The following is a 16,926-nucleotide window of genomic DNA, read 5'->3' as shown; positions in this document are numbered from 1 at the left end:
GCGTCTCACTGTATATAATGTGCTGGTTTTGTAAATACAGACTGCGTCTCACTGTATATAATGTGCTGGTTTTGTAAATACAGACTTCGTCTCACTGCATATAATGTGCTGGTTTCATAAATACAGACTGCGTCTCACTGTATATAATGTGCTGGTTTCGTAAATACAGACTGCGTCTCACTGTATATAATGTGCTGGTTTCGTAAATAAAGACTGTGTCTTACTGTATATAATGTGCCTGGGATGTCAGTACCCCACTGTCTCTCTATAAAACTTAAACACAGCTAAAGGGGAGGTTCACTTCTAAGTTAAATTTTATTATTTTATAGAATGGCCTATTCCTAGCAACTTTGCAATTGGTCTTCTTAATTAATTTTTTTTATAGTTTTGAATAATTTCCCTTCTGACTCTTTCCAGCTTTCAAATGGGGGTCACTGACCCCGGCAGCCAAAAAGTATTGCTCTGCGAGGCTACAGTTTTATTTTTCCATGCAGGCCCCTTAACTATTCATATTCCCATCTCTTGTTTAAACCACTACCTGGTTGCTAGGGTAAATAAGACCCTAGCAACCAGATAGCTGCTGAAATACCAAATGGAGAGCTGAACAGAGAGCTGAAATAACTGAAAAATCATTAAAAATAAAAGAGGACCAATTGAAAATTGTCTCAGAATATCAATGTCTACATCATATTAAAGGTGAACTACCCCTTTAAGCTAACTGATCACAAACACAAATGGATGGAGAACCACTAACAGAAGTGCCTGTATGAATACTTTTACATCCTAAGCATTTTAGGGTTAAAAAAAAACACTCCCACCTGCACTTTTGAGCAGTATCCCTGGAAGTCAGTGGGAACCGCAAGAGGCAGTTGGGAAAAAGTAGTATAGAAAAAGAAACATATATCCTAGAGACACCCCCTCATCCCCAGGGTCTGTTCCCCCTATAGTTACACCACTGACTTTTGCTAAAAAACACATTGCAGGAGCTGCCATAAAGCCAAAGACGTTCTATGCCAAAAATGAAATAAAGAGGCTTGCTAAAAACACATCAATAAATAGGATGACAATTGGCTAAATGACTGGGACACTCAGTCGCTGATGGTGAAAGATAGAGCAGTGCACCTACGCTGGGGCTCATCAGCTGAATAGATTCTAAATCCTGTGTAAAACAATCAATATTAAAGTTAAACCTGCAGCCAGTAGCGATGCTGCCCCCCCCCCCACATAACAGTTCCCTCTCCCACAGCAGCAGTAGAGCTGTTCCTACTGGGCAAGGAGATACCCAGCAGCGGTTGGAGGCCCTGGCAGCTCATTTGCATATCAGTTAGGGTGCCAGTTCCTGTTACAAAGAGAGAAATAGGCTCATTTGTGCTTTGATTAAGAAACCCGAGGAACGCGCAGGGATAATATTGATGACAAGCACAACACTGTGCACTGAAATTGGCAACTTTATAGAAATGTCTCTACAAGGTGAAACAGTCAGCAATTCAGGGGTATAAATACCGCTCGGATCGGTCAGTTGGTTTGTGCCGACAGGCCTGGGAGGCAGTTGGTGCCATGCTGTCACAGGGAAATGTCATGTGGTAGATGGGACACAATCCCAGTGTCCCATGTTAGGGGTCGTCGTGCTGCCAAGCTCGATGGCCAAACAAATACAACCAGTCTGGGTGATGGATAGTGTCATCCCACGCGCTGGATGAGGCAGGGACGGCCTGGGAACCAAGCTACTGAGGTCAGCCTGCGTGTTTGACCGTGGCACGCACCGCTGGCGTAGCAGTCACAGCAGGGCACTAACAGGAGTTGTGCACGAGTTTTTATTCCCCAATCAATAAAATTCTTTCTTTGTCACAATTCTTCTCACCCAATCATGCAAAGTACAACCTGCTAGAGCTGTGCCACTCACATGTGCTGCTGGGGGCCACTGCAAAAAATACAAAATGAAGACCAATTGCAAATTGTCTCAGAATATCAATGTCTACATCATATTAAAAGTGAATTAAAGGTGAACTAGCGCTTTAAGCTAACTGATCACAAACACAAATGTATGGAGATCCCCTCACAGAAGTGCCTGTATGAATACTTTTACATCCTAAGCATTTTAGGGTTAAAAAAAACCCTCCCACCCGCACTTTTGCACAGTATCCCTGGGAGTCAGTGGGAACCGTAAGAGGCAGTTGGGAGGTTCATTTTTTACACCAGCAGCAAATCCACTAAGTGTCACATTAGCTTTAGGTCAGTCTGTGTATGGGCCACATTTAGCCTCCCACATCACCCTCCGCCTATGCCCTGCACTTCTAACTAGCTACAAATTCTCCCCTTAAAAGTTACTTCTTAGTAAAGCCTAGCAGGTATTCTGTCATCTTCCTCAGGGATTTGCCATTACTTTTATTAAAGGAACAGTAACACCAAAAAAAGTAACAGTATAAAAGTTCTGTTGCCCCGCACTGGTAAAAGTTGTGTGTTTGCTTCAAATCCCTACTATAGTTTATATAAACAAAGCTGCTGTGTAGCCCCGGGGGCAACTATCCAAACTGAAAAAGGAGCAAAGCCACAGGTTACATAGCAGAAAACAGATGAGATGTGTAGATTGCCATTGTATTCTACCGAGTGTGTCTGTTATCTGCTATGTAACCTGTGCCTTTTCTCCTTTTTTCCAGCTTGAATGGCTGCCCCTGTCTTTCTGAAGCCAACATGAAACTTCTACCAGCCTAGGGCAACAGTATATTATATTTTAATTACATTAAACAATTTTCATTTTTTGGTGTTCCTGTTCCTTTGACCTTGGTATAACAGACCCTGTGTCAGTTGTGCCTATAGTATAGGAATTTCTAAATTGATGATTTGGCTAAAACCAGGGCTGCCCTGTGAATATATTAAATAAAAGATATCTATTCAAAGACAGCCTTTGTCATTTTTTTTGGCTGATACAGGGCATTTCACCCATTCAGTCATCCCATTTCTCTTTGCTTTTTTAAGTTTCTCATTGATTTTTTATCCTTAGACAGCTCTATGGAAATCAGCTGCATTTTACATGTATTAATATGTAGTGAATTCCTGGTTATGGGAACAGAAATAATGGTTAAATTGCATCAACTTAGAGATGATTTATTCGGTACCTTACACCAGCGCAGATCATTCTCTTGGCTGTATAATGTCTTCTTTTCAGATATAAATAGACTGCAAATTACTTTTATTTTCTGCTTTTCTCTTTACTAATCTTATAGGAGTTGGTTGGCGGGCTTCGCAGCTACACCAAGTTCTATTGTGTGCTAAAAGGAGGAAACCTTCTGTGCTATTATACTCCAGAAGAAATTGATGCTAAAGTGGAACCAGCGTTGACAGTTCCCATAAACAAGGTAATGTTTTCATTGATAAACTGCCGACTATAAAATAAACGTGTATTATATCCATTCAAGGGAAGTATGCACAAATACAATGTTCTACATGAGAAACCGTATGTAACCATCATGTATAGGTCATGTTTACGGAGTAGTACCATCTACTCTGTAGGTGAGGCCTCTATATGAGAGCTGGGCAGGAGCATAATTCCCTATTGGCAAATGTATGTAACAGATCGCAAATATTCTGCATTTGTTGAATTTTAGACTGGGTTAGATGCAAAACTGATTGTGTCATCTTTGCCATCTCTTATACAATCTAATAAAGGCCACTATAATTCAGTGAAAATTAGGGTACAAACTCCTTGTAATGATTCAGCCGTCTGAAAGATGGAGTACTTTGCAAGTGTTAGTGTTCATTAGTGCTTTATTTGGACCCCAAACTTTCTGTGGTAAAAGCTAAGACTTCTGACTCACTTCATTCAAGTAGGACAGGCAGCAATGGAATAGGAAAACCAAAGTGAAGCCAACCAGACAGGAACTCAGAGAACAGGTTACGTAGGTGGTATAAGGGTTATAGCTGTATTCCATATTCCATATAAGTCAAGAATCAGGCACAGAGCAGGTTAACCATTGGCAGGAAGGGCTCTAGCAGGCTACACAACAGATGTCAGTTAAATGGTGGAGGCATCTTACACTACTCATGATTTTGGGGTGGTGGGTTCAGTTTGCCAGAATTTAAAAGTCCAACAATGCTCTTAGTATTTTTGTTAACCTACAAATTGTAGTTTGTCATCTTATTACAGACCAGGCATATTTGCAAGTAGATCAATGGGTTCTCTAGTGCATTGATCCACAACCAGTGACCATGCTTGATGTTGCTCCCAGTGGCCTTAAAAGTAGGTGCCATTTTTAAATCTCTGGCTTGGAAGCAAGTTTTGGAAGCCAGCATGTGTTGGAGACCGCATCCCCAAAGAACTTTTTTCATGCTTGTGTGGCTCACCAAAACTTTTTACATCTGAGTGTGGCTTACGAATAAAAAAGGTTGGGGATCCCTGCAGTAGTGGGTAGGACTGGACTAACTCTTATGTACAGACAATACATGGTGGGCAATGCAGTAAAAGCCCCTAAACTGGCTTTTAAATTGGTCTTGTGTGCCTACATCTGCTTTTATATTGACTAATATAAATAGCTGATTCTTCAGAAGTAGTGCCCAAACCAAAGGCAGTGGGGCTCATATATAAACACTGGACAAATTTGCACCTGGGAAATAACCCACAGCAACCAATCTGTGATTACTACACTGTTCTAGTTGCAGATAACTGAAAAACGTTAATCACTGATTGGTTGCTATCAGTTAAAGTTGAAAGTTGCAAATTTGCCCAATGTTTATAAACGAGCCCCAACGTCCTTTAGTAAGGGACACAGCGTTCCCTTGTTTAGATTAGAAGCGGTCAACTTTTTGATTTAACTGTGATCAGTGATGTACCAAGAAGCGGCAGATCTCTAGATAAAGCTTTAATTGTCAGTCTTCTAATAATGTACTTGCTGTGCTGCCCCTCCTCACTCTTGTCTTTTAAAGCGCAAACTTTGTTCGATCTATATCGTTTAATATTTGAAGCCGTTATTCCCTCCAGCTAAAAGCTCTCGTGCCACTCGCACTACATGAATCCTCCCCATAGAGCTTCAAAGAGTTAGGCAAGAAGAGCAAACTTAGGCTTTGAAGTTCTCCGAAAACATTCGTTACAACTGGCTGCATAGGAACTGCCCACAAAATAGACCTTGTCGTTGCAGGAATAAAGGCAGCGGCATCACCGGGCTCATAGGAGGAAAGTACTGACTACATTGACGTTGCTTTTCTTTACCGCTCTTTCCTTTTGTTGCCTTTAATGCTTTAAATGGACTTGTCACCTGGATGGAATGTCTGTAATTAGCGCTGAGTTGTTCTCAGTTTAAAACAAAGGTTGCTGAATTATTTAGCAGTGATGCTGCAACCTCGGATAGTCACAGCTCATTGCCCAGCCAGCAACGCCGACATGAAAGCGCAGTGTTGTGCCCAAATCCCACACCCTCTCAGAGTTACCTTCCCGCCGCCACTGCTCGGGGTGTGAGGAGAACAGAGAACGTGCTCGCTAGGATGGCCTTTCATAATGTTCAAAAGAATCTTCCTCCTCTCCTGTGACCACTACGAGAAGCTGCTTTAGGATTTTTTTTGTTTTAATTAGGCTTCAAGTATAAACCGGACCTTCAGACTCCTGGACAAGAGTAATAAACAACTATGGATGGAAAGTGTGACTCTGCTATACATTGGGATATTAAGACATACTGTATCCTTCCCTTATTCTGTTCACTGTATTAAAGGGGTGGTTCACCTATTCATTAACTCTTCTACATGTTGTAGAACGGCCTATTCCTTGCAACTTTGCAATTGGTTTTTATTATTTGTTTTTTAATTATTTGACTTACGGCAGCAAAAACCTATTGCTTTGTAAGGCTACAATTTTATGGTTATTGTTACTTTTTATTATTTATCTTTCTATGCAGTCACTCTCCTATTCATAATCCCATCTCTTATTCATATTCACACCACTGCCTGGTTGCTAAGGTAAATGAGATCCTAGCCAGATAGAAGCTAAAATAACAAACTGGAGAGTTCCTTGAACAAAAAGCTAAATGAAAAAAACACTGAAAAACCATAGAAAGAAAATGAAGACAATTGTAAATTGTCTCAGAATATCATTGTCTACACTCACAGTCAAATATGAAAATACTTGGAGAGCAACACAAGCACCGTAAAAGTTCATGGAGGAGCCAAATAAGGGCTGTGATTGGCTATTAGGGGCCTCTATGCACACTATCAACTTACAGGGGCTTTATTTGGTAGGAAATCTTGTTTTTATTCAACCTAAACTTGCCCCCAAGTCAGGAATTCAAAAATAACTGGTTTGGGGGCACTGAGAGCAACACCCAAGGGGTTGGGGAGCAACATGTTGCCCTGAGCCACTGGTTGGGGATCACTGGTCTACGTCATAGGAAAGTTAATTTAAAGGTGAACTACCCCTTCATCTGTTCTTCAACCCAGCAATTTGTATCAAGTTGAATACAAAAATATCTTTATCAGCTTAATGTATAGAATACATTGAACTATCAAACCAGGGGTTCTGTGGGGGATTTGGATACGAGCAATTGGGTAAACATTACATTCTACTCCAGGTTGTGACAAATATTGTATTAAGACTGCTACAGTGGTAATTGCTGTGTTGGATTCCTGATGGAAAATTGTCCTTTTGTTTACATAAAATGGGTTCTCACAGTACTTACTTTAAAGGAGAAAGAAAGGTAAAAAAATAAGTAAGCTTTATCAGAAAGGTCATTAAACCACTCTGAGGCAGGGCATAAAAGAGCTCTGTTAGGCTAGTGCCATGCCAGGCAGATTCTCTGGCTTTCGGATAAATGCGGGCCAAGGATCCGCCCCAACTACTTTTCCATGTGCTTGCAACTAAAACTGCTGCGTGCGGCTCACTGAGCAGATTTAGGTGCCAAATTGCACACTCGAACATTTCCTCGGCAAAGTCTGTTTTGTGATCCTACACCCGGGCCAACAGTGTTTCCAGGTGTGCGCACATCGGAAAGCAGTTAGGGGCGGATCCTCAGCCTTTAGCCTAAATGTCCCCATACACGGGCCGATCTGCTCGCTTGGTGATGTTGCCAAGAGAGCGGATCTTCTCCCGATATTCCCCACCTACAGGTGGGCGAATCCAGGCTAATTCGATCGTTTGGCCCTGGTCAGTCCGGGGACAGCATCAATGAGCCGATGAGGTCCCCGATCCGACTAGATTTTTTAACCTGCTCGATCAAGATCTGGCCGATTTCAGACCAGGTATCGGTCGGGCAGGCCCATCGGTAGTGCCCATACACGGCCCGATAAGCTGCCGAGTCAGTCTAAGGGACCTTAACGCTAGTGATGTTTTCTCTGCCAGCGCATAAAAGCCCCTTGCCCTCTTAGTATTATCCTGTGTTCTCCTACTAATACACCATGTTTGTTCTGCAGGAAACAAGAATTCGAGCTGTGGGAAAGGATTCCAAAACGCGAACCAACAGTTTTTCTGTTATCAACGTTGTGTCCGGCGAAGCAGTCACTAAAGTGTTCTCAGCTGACTGTAAGGAAGAGCTTCAGAAGTGGATGGAGGCTTTCTGGCAACATTTTTACGACCTCAGTAAGTTCCCAATATGCAGCCGCCATGAACACAGATAGTTTGTTACAAAAAACAAAGCAAAATTTGCTGGCACTATCTGGGAGTGCTGACAGTTGCATATTTAAGCCTAAGCCACACAGGTCTTATTCTCAGGCTGTGGACAGGCTGTATTATAAGGGATAATGTACCCCCTACTGTAAATGATAAGGATATTAGCAGTCACTGAGGGGTTCTGTGCCCATATAAAGGCACAAGGCTGCAGGCTGAGTTATACAGGGAACTCTGAGTATCACTCATGTATTATAAGGGATAATGTACCCCCTACTGTAAATGATAAGGATATTAGCAGTCACTGAGGGGTTCTGTGCCCATATAAAGGCACAAGGCTGCAGGCTGAGTTATACAGGGAACTCTGAGTATCACTCATGTATTATAAGGGATAATGTACCCCCTACTGTAAATGATAAGGATATTAGCAGTCACTGAGGGGTTCTGTGCCCATATAAAGGCACAAGGCTGCAGGCTGAGTTATACAGGGAACTCTGAGTATCACTCATGTATTATAAGGGATAATGTACCCCCTACTGTAAATGATAAGGATATTAGAAGTCACTGAGGGGTTCTGTGCCCATATAAAGGCACAAGGCTGCAGGCTGAGTTATACAGGGAACTCTGAGTATCACTCATGTATTATAAGGGATAATGTACCCCCTACTGTAAATGATAAGGATATTAGAAGTCACTGAGGGGTTCTGTGCCCATATAAAGGCACAAGGCTGCAGGCTGAGTTATACAGGGAACTCTGAGTATCACTCATGTATTATAAGGGATAATGTACCCCCTACTGTAAATGATAAGGATATTAGAAGTCACTGAGGGGTTCTGTGCCCATATAAAGGCACAAGGCTGCAGGCTGAGTTATACAGGGAACTCTGAGTATCACTCATGTATTATAAGGGATAATGTACCCCCTACTGTAAATGATAAGGATATTAGAAGTCACTGAGGGGTTCTGTGCCCATATAAAGGCACAAGGCTGCAGGCTGAGTTATACAGGGAACTCTGAGTATCACTCATGTATTATAAGGGATAATGTACCCCCTACTGTAAATGATAAGGATATTAGAAGTCACTGAGGGGTTCTGTGCCCATATAAAGGCACAAGGCTGCAGGCTGAGTTATACAGGGAACTCTGAGTATCACTCATGTATTATAAGGGATAATGTACCCCCTACTGTAAATGATAAGGATATTAGAAGTCACTGAGGGGTTCTGTGCCCATATAAAGGCACAAGGCTGCAGGCTGAGTTATACAGGGAACTCTGAGTATCACTCATGTATTATATGGGATAATGTACCCCCTACTGTAAATGATAAGGATATTAGCAGTCACTGAGGGGTTCTGTGCCCATATAAAGGCACAAGGCTGCAGGCTGAGTTATACAGGGAACTCTAAGTATCACTCATGTATTATAAGGGATAATGTACCCCCTACTGTAAATGATAAGTCAGAAGTAAACCAGGGATCCCCAACCTTTTTTTTTTTACTCTTGAGCATCACTGAAATGTACAAAGTGTTGGGGAGCAACACAAGCATGAAAAAAGTTCAGTATGCCAAATAAGCTCTGTGATTGGCTATTTGGTAACCCCATGTGGCCTGATAGCCTGCAGGAGGCTCTGCTTGGAGTAAAACTGTGTCTCTGTGCCTCTAAAACTTGCCTCCAAGCCAGAAATTTACAAATGGCACCTACTTTGAGGCCACAGGGAGCAACATCAAAGGGGTTGGTGAGCAGAATGTTACTCACGAGCCACTGGTTGGGGATCACTGTTGTAAAACCATAAAGCTTACTCTCTTTTTCAGAGATATTCATCCTTTATTGACCTTCAGACAAATGCCTGGTTTCTAGGTTAGTGATTCAGGGCAGTTAGACAACAATTACTTTTTTTACTGGAAACTTCAGAATTAAATAATAAAAATAATTTGAATATCATCAAAAGGCTGATTTCAGATTGTGTTAGTTGGGTGCAGGCAATGCCATTCTAACTGCCAGCTGTAATACAGCTGGTAGCAAACAGGTCGTAGCAAACAGAAAATGTTTTTTATGAAGTAAAATGGAGCTGAAACGATCCTTCTAATGGGAACATGTTATTTTTAGCACTAATAGTTAGAATGTAGATCCTGCCAAGTGTTCTGCTGTCCCAGATATATCCTATTATGTTGCTTGTCAGAGTGTATTAAAGCAGCTTTTATTTATAGGTTGTTTTCCAGCGGAGTTTACTTAAATAAGAAAAGATCAGCAATGACTTAATTTAACAGTTGCTTAGACTCTGCTGTATAAATCATTCTCTGAAGCCTTACATGGATGACCTTTCCCTCGGCAATCTGCTTGCTAAAGAGCTTCCTTTCAGTCCCACCAGCGGGTCCCGCAACCACTGATTGTACAGGCCTTCCCTTTGTCTCACATTCTGCTTGCAGCAGATTATGGAGCCCCAAAACCATATGTAGGTCCTATTGGCCTCAGGCTAAGTCATAAGCCCCATAAACATATGTAGGTCCTATTGGCCACAGGCTAAGTCATAAGCCCCATAAACATATGTAGGTCCTATTGGCCACAGGCTAAGTCATAAGCCTGGGGCAGGTAGCCATTAGGTGCTCCTGGTAAATATGTGAAAGCGACCAAAAGGGGAACATCTTCCCATGACTGTGGCCTCAGTAGGCAAATTACCTTGAAAAATGGTAGAATGCTTGCAGTTATCCATCAATAATCCCAGGAATGAGCGGATCTATTGGCAAAATGCGTTGTAGAGCTATAATTTATTATTAATGTCCCTATTATGACTGGCCGAGCTTGTAAGAACTAAAAACCAAATTTGTCAGAATCTACCCCCTTTTACATGTTAAAAACGGCAGCACCATTTCATTACATATTCTGGAACTAGTTATTCCACAACAGACTGGGGTACATGCATTTCATTCCAGTAAGATCACTGCAGAAATGGCTGATAAGTACTTGATTAACCCCAGACTTGTCCGTAAGATCACTGCAAAAACCACCAGTGAGCACCCTATTCACCCCAGATATGCCAGTAATTTCACTGCTAAACAGCAGATGAGCACTATTTGACTTGCCAATCAAATCAGAGCAGAAATTACAAGTAAGCACTCCGATAACCCCAGACAAACCAGAAAGATCACTGCAGAAATGGACAATAAGGACTCCATTAACTCGAGACTTGCCAGTAATATGACTACAGAAACTGTCAATGAGCACTCCATTAGCCCCAGATGAATCAGAAAGATCACTGCAGAAACTGCCAATGAGCACTCCATTAACCCCAGACATGCCAGTAATGTCACTGCAGAAGTTGCCAACGAGCACTTGATTAACCCTAGACATGCCAGTAAGATAACTGCAGAATTGGATGGATTGACGGCATAACCCTGCCTAACTCAGGTACTACAAACATTCCTCCTTTCCCAGTGCTGCTTGCCTTCCTCTGCCTTGCTTGATAGCTCAGAAAAAACATATCAAAGTTGGGTTCCACAGTGAGCTCCATTCAGACCCCGGCGTCTGGACCTTGGCCCCCCCCCCTATGCTGCAGGGTCTGTGGGGGGCCTTATTTACGCCACTGTTTCATACTGTATTACTGAACTGTAACCGCTCTCTCACCTGATCTGACTTCTGCCACTTGTTCTTTTGTCTCTCTGTCTCCTGTGAGTGCAATTAGTGCGAAGCACATTTAAATTGTATTTTCTCAAAGCATGTATCTAATTAAGCACTTTCTTCAGAAACTGGCGATGGATTATTGTCAGTTTTCCATAAATTTTAATTGGTGCGTTTCTGGGGTTTTTTATTATTAAATTGACATTTATTTACAAATTTTTAATAACAAGAATGACTTGAAAAGGTAACCTCATTAAAAATGCCTGTTATACTTACTGTGTGTATGATAAAATAATGGCGCACTCAGCATTACAATTGAGGCCCATGGAACACAGGGTGTTTTTGACCACAACTTGGCACAGGCAGCATAAGACAGGGGTTTACATATCCAGAATCGCCTGTTACCATAAATTAGGAATGAGTAATCTGCTTTGGAGGGTCTGCAGCAAGCGCCTTAATAAAAATTGCTCAGCCTTGTAGCACGTGGATTTTAAAAGGCTGATCTGGCAGCGTAGTGGTGCTATGGTTAGCAGCCAGTTATCTTGCCTGTATGTTTTTTGGAGTGTGGGAGTAACTAGAGCACCTAGAGGTAACTTAAGCAAATTAAATATAGTGGAATTTAATATAGTGTCCTGGCTGGCATCGAACCTGGGACCACAGTGCTAGGGTTATAGGTTTGATTCCAGCCAGGATACAATTTTCAATGAATTTGTATTCTTGTGTGGGTTTCCTCTCACACTCCTAAAATATAGGAGTTAAAGTGATATAGGAGTTAAAGTGATACTGGCACAAAAAAAAAACAACTTTTCAAGATATTAATGTACATTAAAAGTTGCCTATAGGTCATGTTGATCGTTTTTCACTGACAGGTTTGCTTTTGTCAATGATTGTTACTTGAAGTCCCTAAACCTGACTGTTTTGCCAACCTGACTGTCCCTTCTCAGCCTGTCAGTTACAGCTTCTAATGCTATCGGCCTACTGCTGCACAAATATGGCCGCCCCTTCATAGAGGGACATGGGGGATCAGATAGGGAATGTAAAAGCATCGGGCAAATACTTTTAAGGCAAAATTATAAAGAGCACACAAAGACAATGTTGTGATAGATGTAAAAACTTTCTGGTGTCAGTATCTCTTTAATCTACCGAGTTTTTGGTCTAAATAACTCTCTAGACTGAACCTAGTCAACCCGGTTTATATATATTAATATACCGTATTTTCCGGCATATAAGACTACTTTTTAACCCCGAAAAATCCGTGCTTAAGTCAGGGGTCGTCTTATACACCGGGTACTTACCTGCACCTTGCTTCCTGGTCTTCCTGGTGCGGCCTGCACGATCGCATTTTCGTTGCCACAGCAACGGGAGACGCCGCTACTGGAAACGGGGCAGGGATACACTTTCTTCTGCAGCTCCGGGTATCTCCGTGCCGCCAGTCCTTCAGGCTTTCTGATTTGAGGGTACCCTCTGAGAACCCCCGCTCTTTCTTTCCTGCCTCTGCCTGGGTTCCAAGCTGTATTTTCTGGCGTATAGTCGGGGATCGTCTTATACGCCAAGTCGTCTTATATGCCGGAAAATATATAAATCACAATTTGCTTTGGTTAACTGGACTGGAAGAAACGTTGTTCCTACACACCTCTGATTGTATCTATGTGCTATATTTGATAGCCGGGCCACACAATGGTCATTATATGCAAGCACAAAATGATTGTGTTTAAACGCACAATAGAATACATTACATGTGAGGATGAGAGAGGCCTTTCTTCTTACAGTTATCCCATAATAAAGCAGTGCTGTTTCCATGGCCCAAGAAAATAAGGCTGCCAAGTGTGGGCCTATTATCAGCAGATGACAGCACCTTGTGAATTTGTTTGGAACAGCTGTTCAACAAGTTCCATCCTGATATTCCGTGGCAGCTGCTTTCGGATCACTCATGGCACAAGTATGTATTCAGAAACACAGCGCATTTCGTCACACACCTCATTGATAGAATAGTATTTACCAGTCCCCACACACACACACAAAGGTCCCTATGTTCAGCAATCACAGCCCTCGCCATTTATGACATTTATTAGCTGAGAACATCACAAGCCCTCAGTGCCGGGGCAATCAGTGGCCCTGTCTGACGTCCCGCGAGCCACTTAACTTTTCAAAAATGGAATAAAAAGCTTGTGATTGATTGTCGCACTTGACTCACTGATGTAATGGAGTTCTCTGTGCAATCTGTCCTTCAAGCGTATCCCTGGCACATGTTACACCACTTTCAGCATCGCATTTACTCCTGATAAACTCCATGCAGTGCTATAGAGATTGTATTACTGACAAATATAATGTACTGATGTTGTGTTGGCGTTCCTGTGAAATAAAGATGTGAGATATTACATTATAGGTTTAGATAATTGTCATTTTATTGACACTCTCCATTTGGAGCAGTTATCTTCTGCATTGCAGCGATCCAATTTTCTGCTTATATCGACACCATTACAGACTGGGAATGTTCTAAATATTGTTAGATTTACCTCTCAATGCATATTAATGGAACAATATGCAATTTGATATATCTTCCATGTGTTTTACGTTAATGGGACACTAACACCCAACATTTTTTATTTGCTGTTTTCCATTAGCAACCGTCTTTTGATCCCGCCCAGATTATTTGGTTAAATGGAGCCTTAAGGTGGGCATACAGGGGCAGAATTAAGTGGCCCCTTCACACAGATTCAGCAGCTTATCGGCCTATGTATGTGGCTCTCAGAGGTGCCAACTTAACCAATGTCTGTCCAAAAATCAGCCAGATGTTAATCAGCAGGTTTAATTTTCCCTTTGGATCAAGCACCTCATCAGCTTGTATGTTATGATTCGCTCACTTGGCTCTAGACAGGGGCGTAACTACAGAGGAAGCAGGGGGCCCAATAAGGCCCTAAATAATAAGCAATTTTAATATATCTTAGTAGAATAGGTCACCTTAACAATGTTTTAGGGCCCTAAATGGAATTTTTTGTGGGGCTCAGTAACATCTAGTTATATATGGGCAGCTTTACATAATTCCTATTTTTGTGCTTCCACAAAACTTCCAAAAACAAAATAAGGTAGAACCCTGCTTTTACATTTTTCTAGGGACTGCTAAAAATCAAGTAAATTCCAGGAAAATAATAAAATGCATGATGAAATGAACTCTGAATTTATGTGACAAACGGCGAATAGTCAGCATAGTTTTCAGGAAACTAAAATCCGGGTACAGAAAAGTGAAGTTCTACTACTAAAGGGAATGTAAACCCACCAATTGAGTGGAAAATTGCTCTCCGCATTCTTTTAAACACAATTTACATTAGTATTGTATCAATACATTTGTATTGTATTTACATTTTTGTCTGGTTTTCAAGATATTGGCAGTTATTAAACGATATAATGAACAAGACTGCCCCCTGCTGATTATCTCATCCAAGGAACATCTCGAGGATGTTGCAAAGGATGATGTTTCTGGATTATTGAAGTCTAATGTTCTCGATAGTTCTACTTTTATGCTATTCTTCCTATTTTATATATTAAAGGGAATGTAAACCCTAAAATAAAATATTCCTTGGTGGCTCTGTAGCAAAAGCTCCCTGTTCAATTGACCTGGTGCCTAGCATTTTGCACCCCCCCGGGCAGTTGCTAAGAACTTTATTTTCTTTTATTAGGTAAAAACATACTCTTACGCCCCCATTATTATACTGTACTTATGAAATTCGTTTCTGCTTGTAACCCCAGTATATTTAGGAGGAGAAGATGGCAATGTTCTAAGTGTTTAAAAAAAATGACACTTGGGCGCTGCATGTCAGGAAAACTATCGACCAATGTATCAGATTGTTTTGTGTAGATGATGTGGCCCCTTAATGTACAATACAGGAGACCATATAAATTTCCATTTTTTTCTCATCTTCCCCCTCCAGGCCAGTGGAAGAACTGCTCAGAAGAACTTATGAAAATCCAAGATATTTCTCCGCAGAAGCCACCATTGTTCTTAACAAAGGACCCCGATTTAGTCTACCATGATATGAGTAAGTAGTATTCCCTGTGATACATTCCCATGCTATTGGGTTGGGATCAGGGCTGTGACTGGGCCACTGTAGGGTACTTGGGCTCCTGTCAGTTCCCTGGGCTTAGGAACAAATTATACATTATACAGTGAACAATGTCCCCCTTATTGTAAAATATAGGGATATTATATGTCACCAAGGAGTTCCATGACCATATGAAAGCACAAAAGTCAGGGAACTCCAAGGTGACGTCTCATATTTCAAGAAAAAGGGGTACAATATTTATTATAATACTGAATTATTTCTTATAATACTGCTGTATTAGTGAGTCATGTATGACAGAAAAAAACATATTTTCTGCTTAATGAGCATGTGCGGTGCCACTGGCACTCAAAAGATGGCCTAACAAGATCCAAGATGGTGGGCTGCTTGGGACAACTTTGAAGGCCTGGATCATTGCTATTATAGGGCTGCTGACCCTTTAGTCTGGTACATTCATTTTCAGACTTCGGTTCTCCTTTGGAACTAAAATTAGGTATTGTCTGTGATTTCATTTTTAACCTAATTGTACAGCCCTATTTAGTATTTATTTTCATTTTCAGGCATTGGGTCCCCCCTAAAAGTTGAAAGCATCACCGATATCATTCACAATAAAATTGAGGAAACCAACGGCCAATTTCTTATCGGACCCCAAGAAGAGTCCGTCCCTGCTCCATGGGCCGCATTGTTTGATGGAAACCACCAACTTCATGTCGAAAGGAACAAACCTCCTCTGCTTTCAAGTAATGATCCCTCGACCTGTGGCAATGGTAAAGCCAAGAAAAGAAGAGCTCCGCCCCCTCCCCCAAACAAAACTCCATTCTCTAAATTAGTGGAAGGCAGTGATCCGCCAGACAAAGAGAACATCTGGTCCCGTGCAAGTTTCGCCCGCAAGTCGTTTGATACAAAGCTCTCCGCTATAATGCACCAGCTCCAAAGGCCTATGGTAGCCCCACACAAGCCAGCCCTTCCTGAGAAGATTGAGGTGATGGAAAACAAGGCTGAGGAGGACACTGGGACTCAAGAACCAATAAAACCAGTGCCAACTCCAAGGCAAAAATCCTTAAGGGACAAACTGGACCCTAGAGTATGGCTTCAATCACAAGTATAACTTTTTCAGATATCATTTTTTAATTTGTGATTTTAATTTGGTTGGTGAAACTGGAATAATACAACGGACTTGGGGCAAAGAACTTTTTTATTCTGAGTAAATTCTGGTGTGGTTTGTGGGCTTGTTTAACCGCAAGCCCCATTCCTCCATCAATAACTTTCTTTTAGATACTATAGCCCATTTATAAATGTTTCCATTCTTATTTAGTTGGTGAAACTGTAAATATGGATATTTGTAATTAGGTAATTTGTAATTAGGTACAAATACTGGAAAATATGGACAAATAGAAAATATATCCCCACCTTTTTGACTTGAGCTCATTCAGTTGGGTTTGTAATAAAGGTGCAAAAACACTGTCTGAACTTCCAAATATAAGTATACGGGGAAACCATGATACTCTGATGAACCGTTCCCAGCATCCTTTAGGTTCACTGTCTGTTGGATTCTGGGACGTAAAGTATAAGGCTTTCCATAAAGCGTGGTGCACAGATTCTCTGGAAAGCAGGGGACTTTAAAGCTGGCCACACACGTGGCGATTTTCGATTTTTCGAAAGATCGTTC

General features: G+C 41.5%; 1 protein-coding gene across 1 annotated transcript in view; it reads left to right on the top strand.

Moving 5' to 3' along the window:
* Positions 1-16,720, top strand: part of rtkn2 (rhotekin 2) — a 56,560-nt gene extending 39,840 nt beyond the window's left edge. The window contains 4 exon segments of the mRNA NM_001127024.1: positions 3,225-3,356; positions 7,390-7,555; positions 15,129-15,236; positions 15,818-16,720. Coding sequence (NP_001120496.1) covers positions 3,225-3,356; positions 7,390-7,555; positions 15,129-15,236; positions 15,818-16,365 — 954 coding nt within the window. The 3' untranslated portion in view covers positions 16,366-16,720.
* Positions 16,721-16,926: the final 206 nt, after the last annotated feature.

The sequence above is a fragment of the Xenopus tropicalis genome, chromosome 7, assembly GCF_000004195.4.
Source record: "Xenopus tropicalis strain Nigerian chromosome 7, UCB_Xtro_10.0, whole genome shotgun sequence".
Classification (NCBI taxonomy): Eukaryota; Metazoa; Chordata; class Amphibia; order Anura; family Pipidae; genus Xenopus; species Xenopus tropicalis.
Note: the sequence above shows the minus strand (reverse complement) of the source record. Positions and strands in the feature narration are given on the sequence as shown.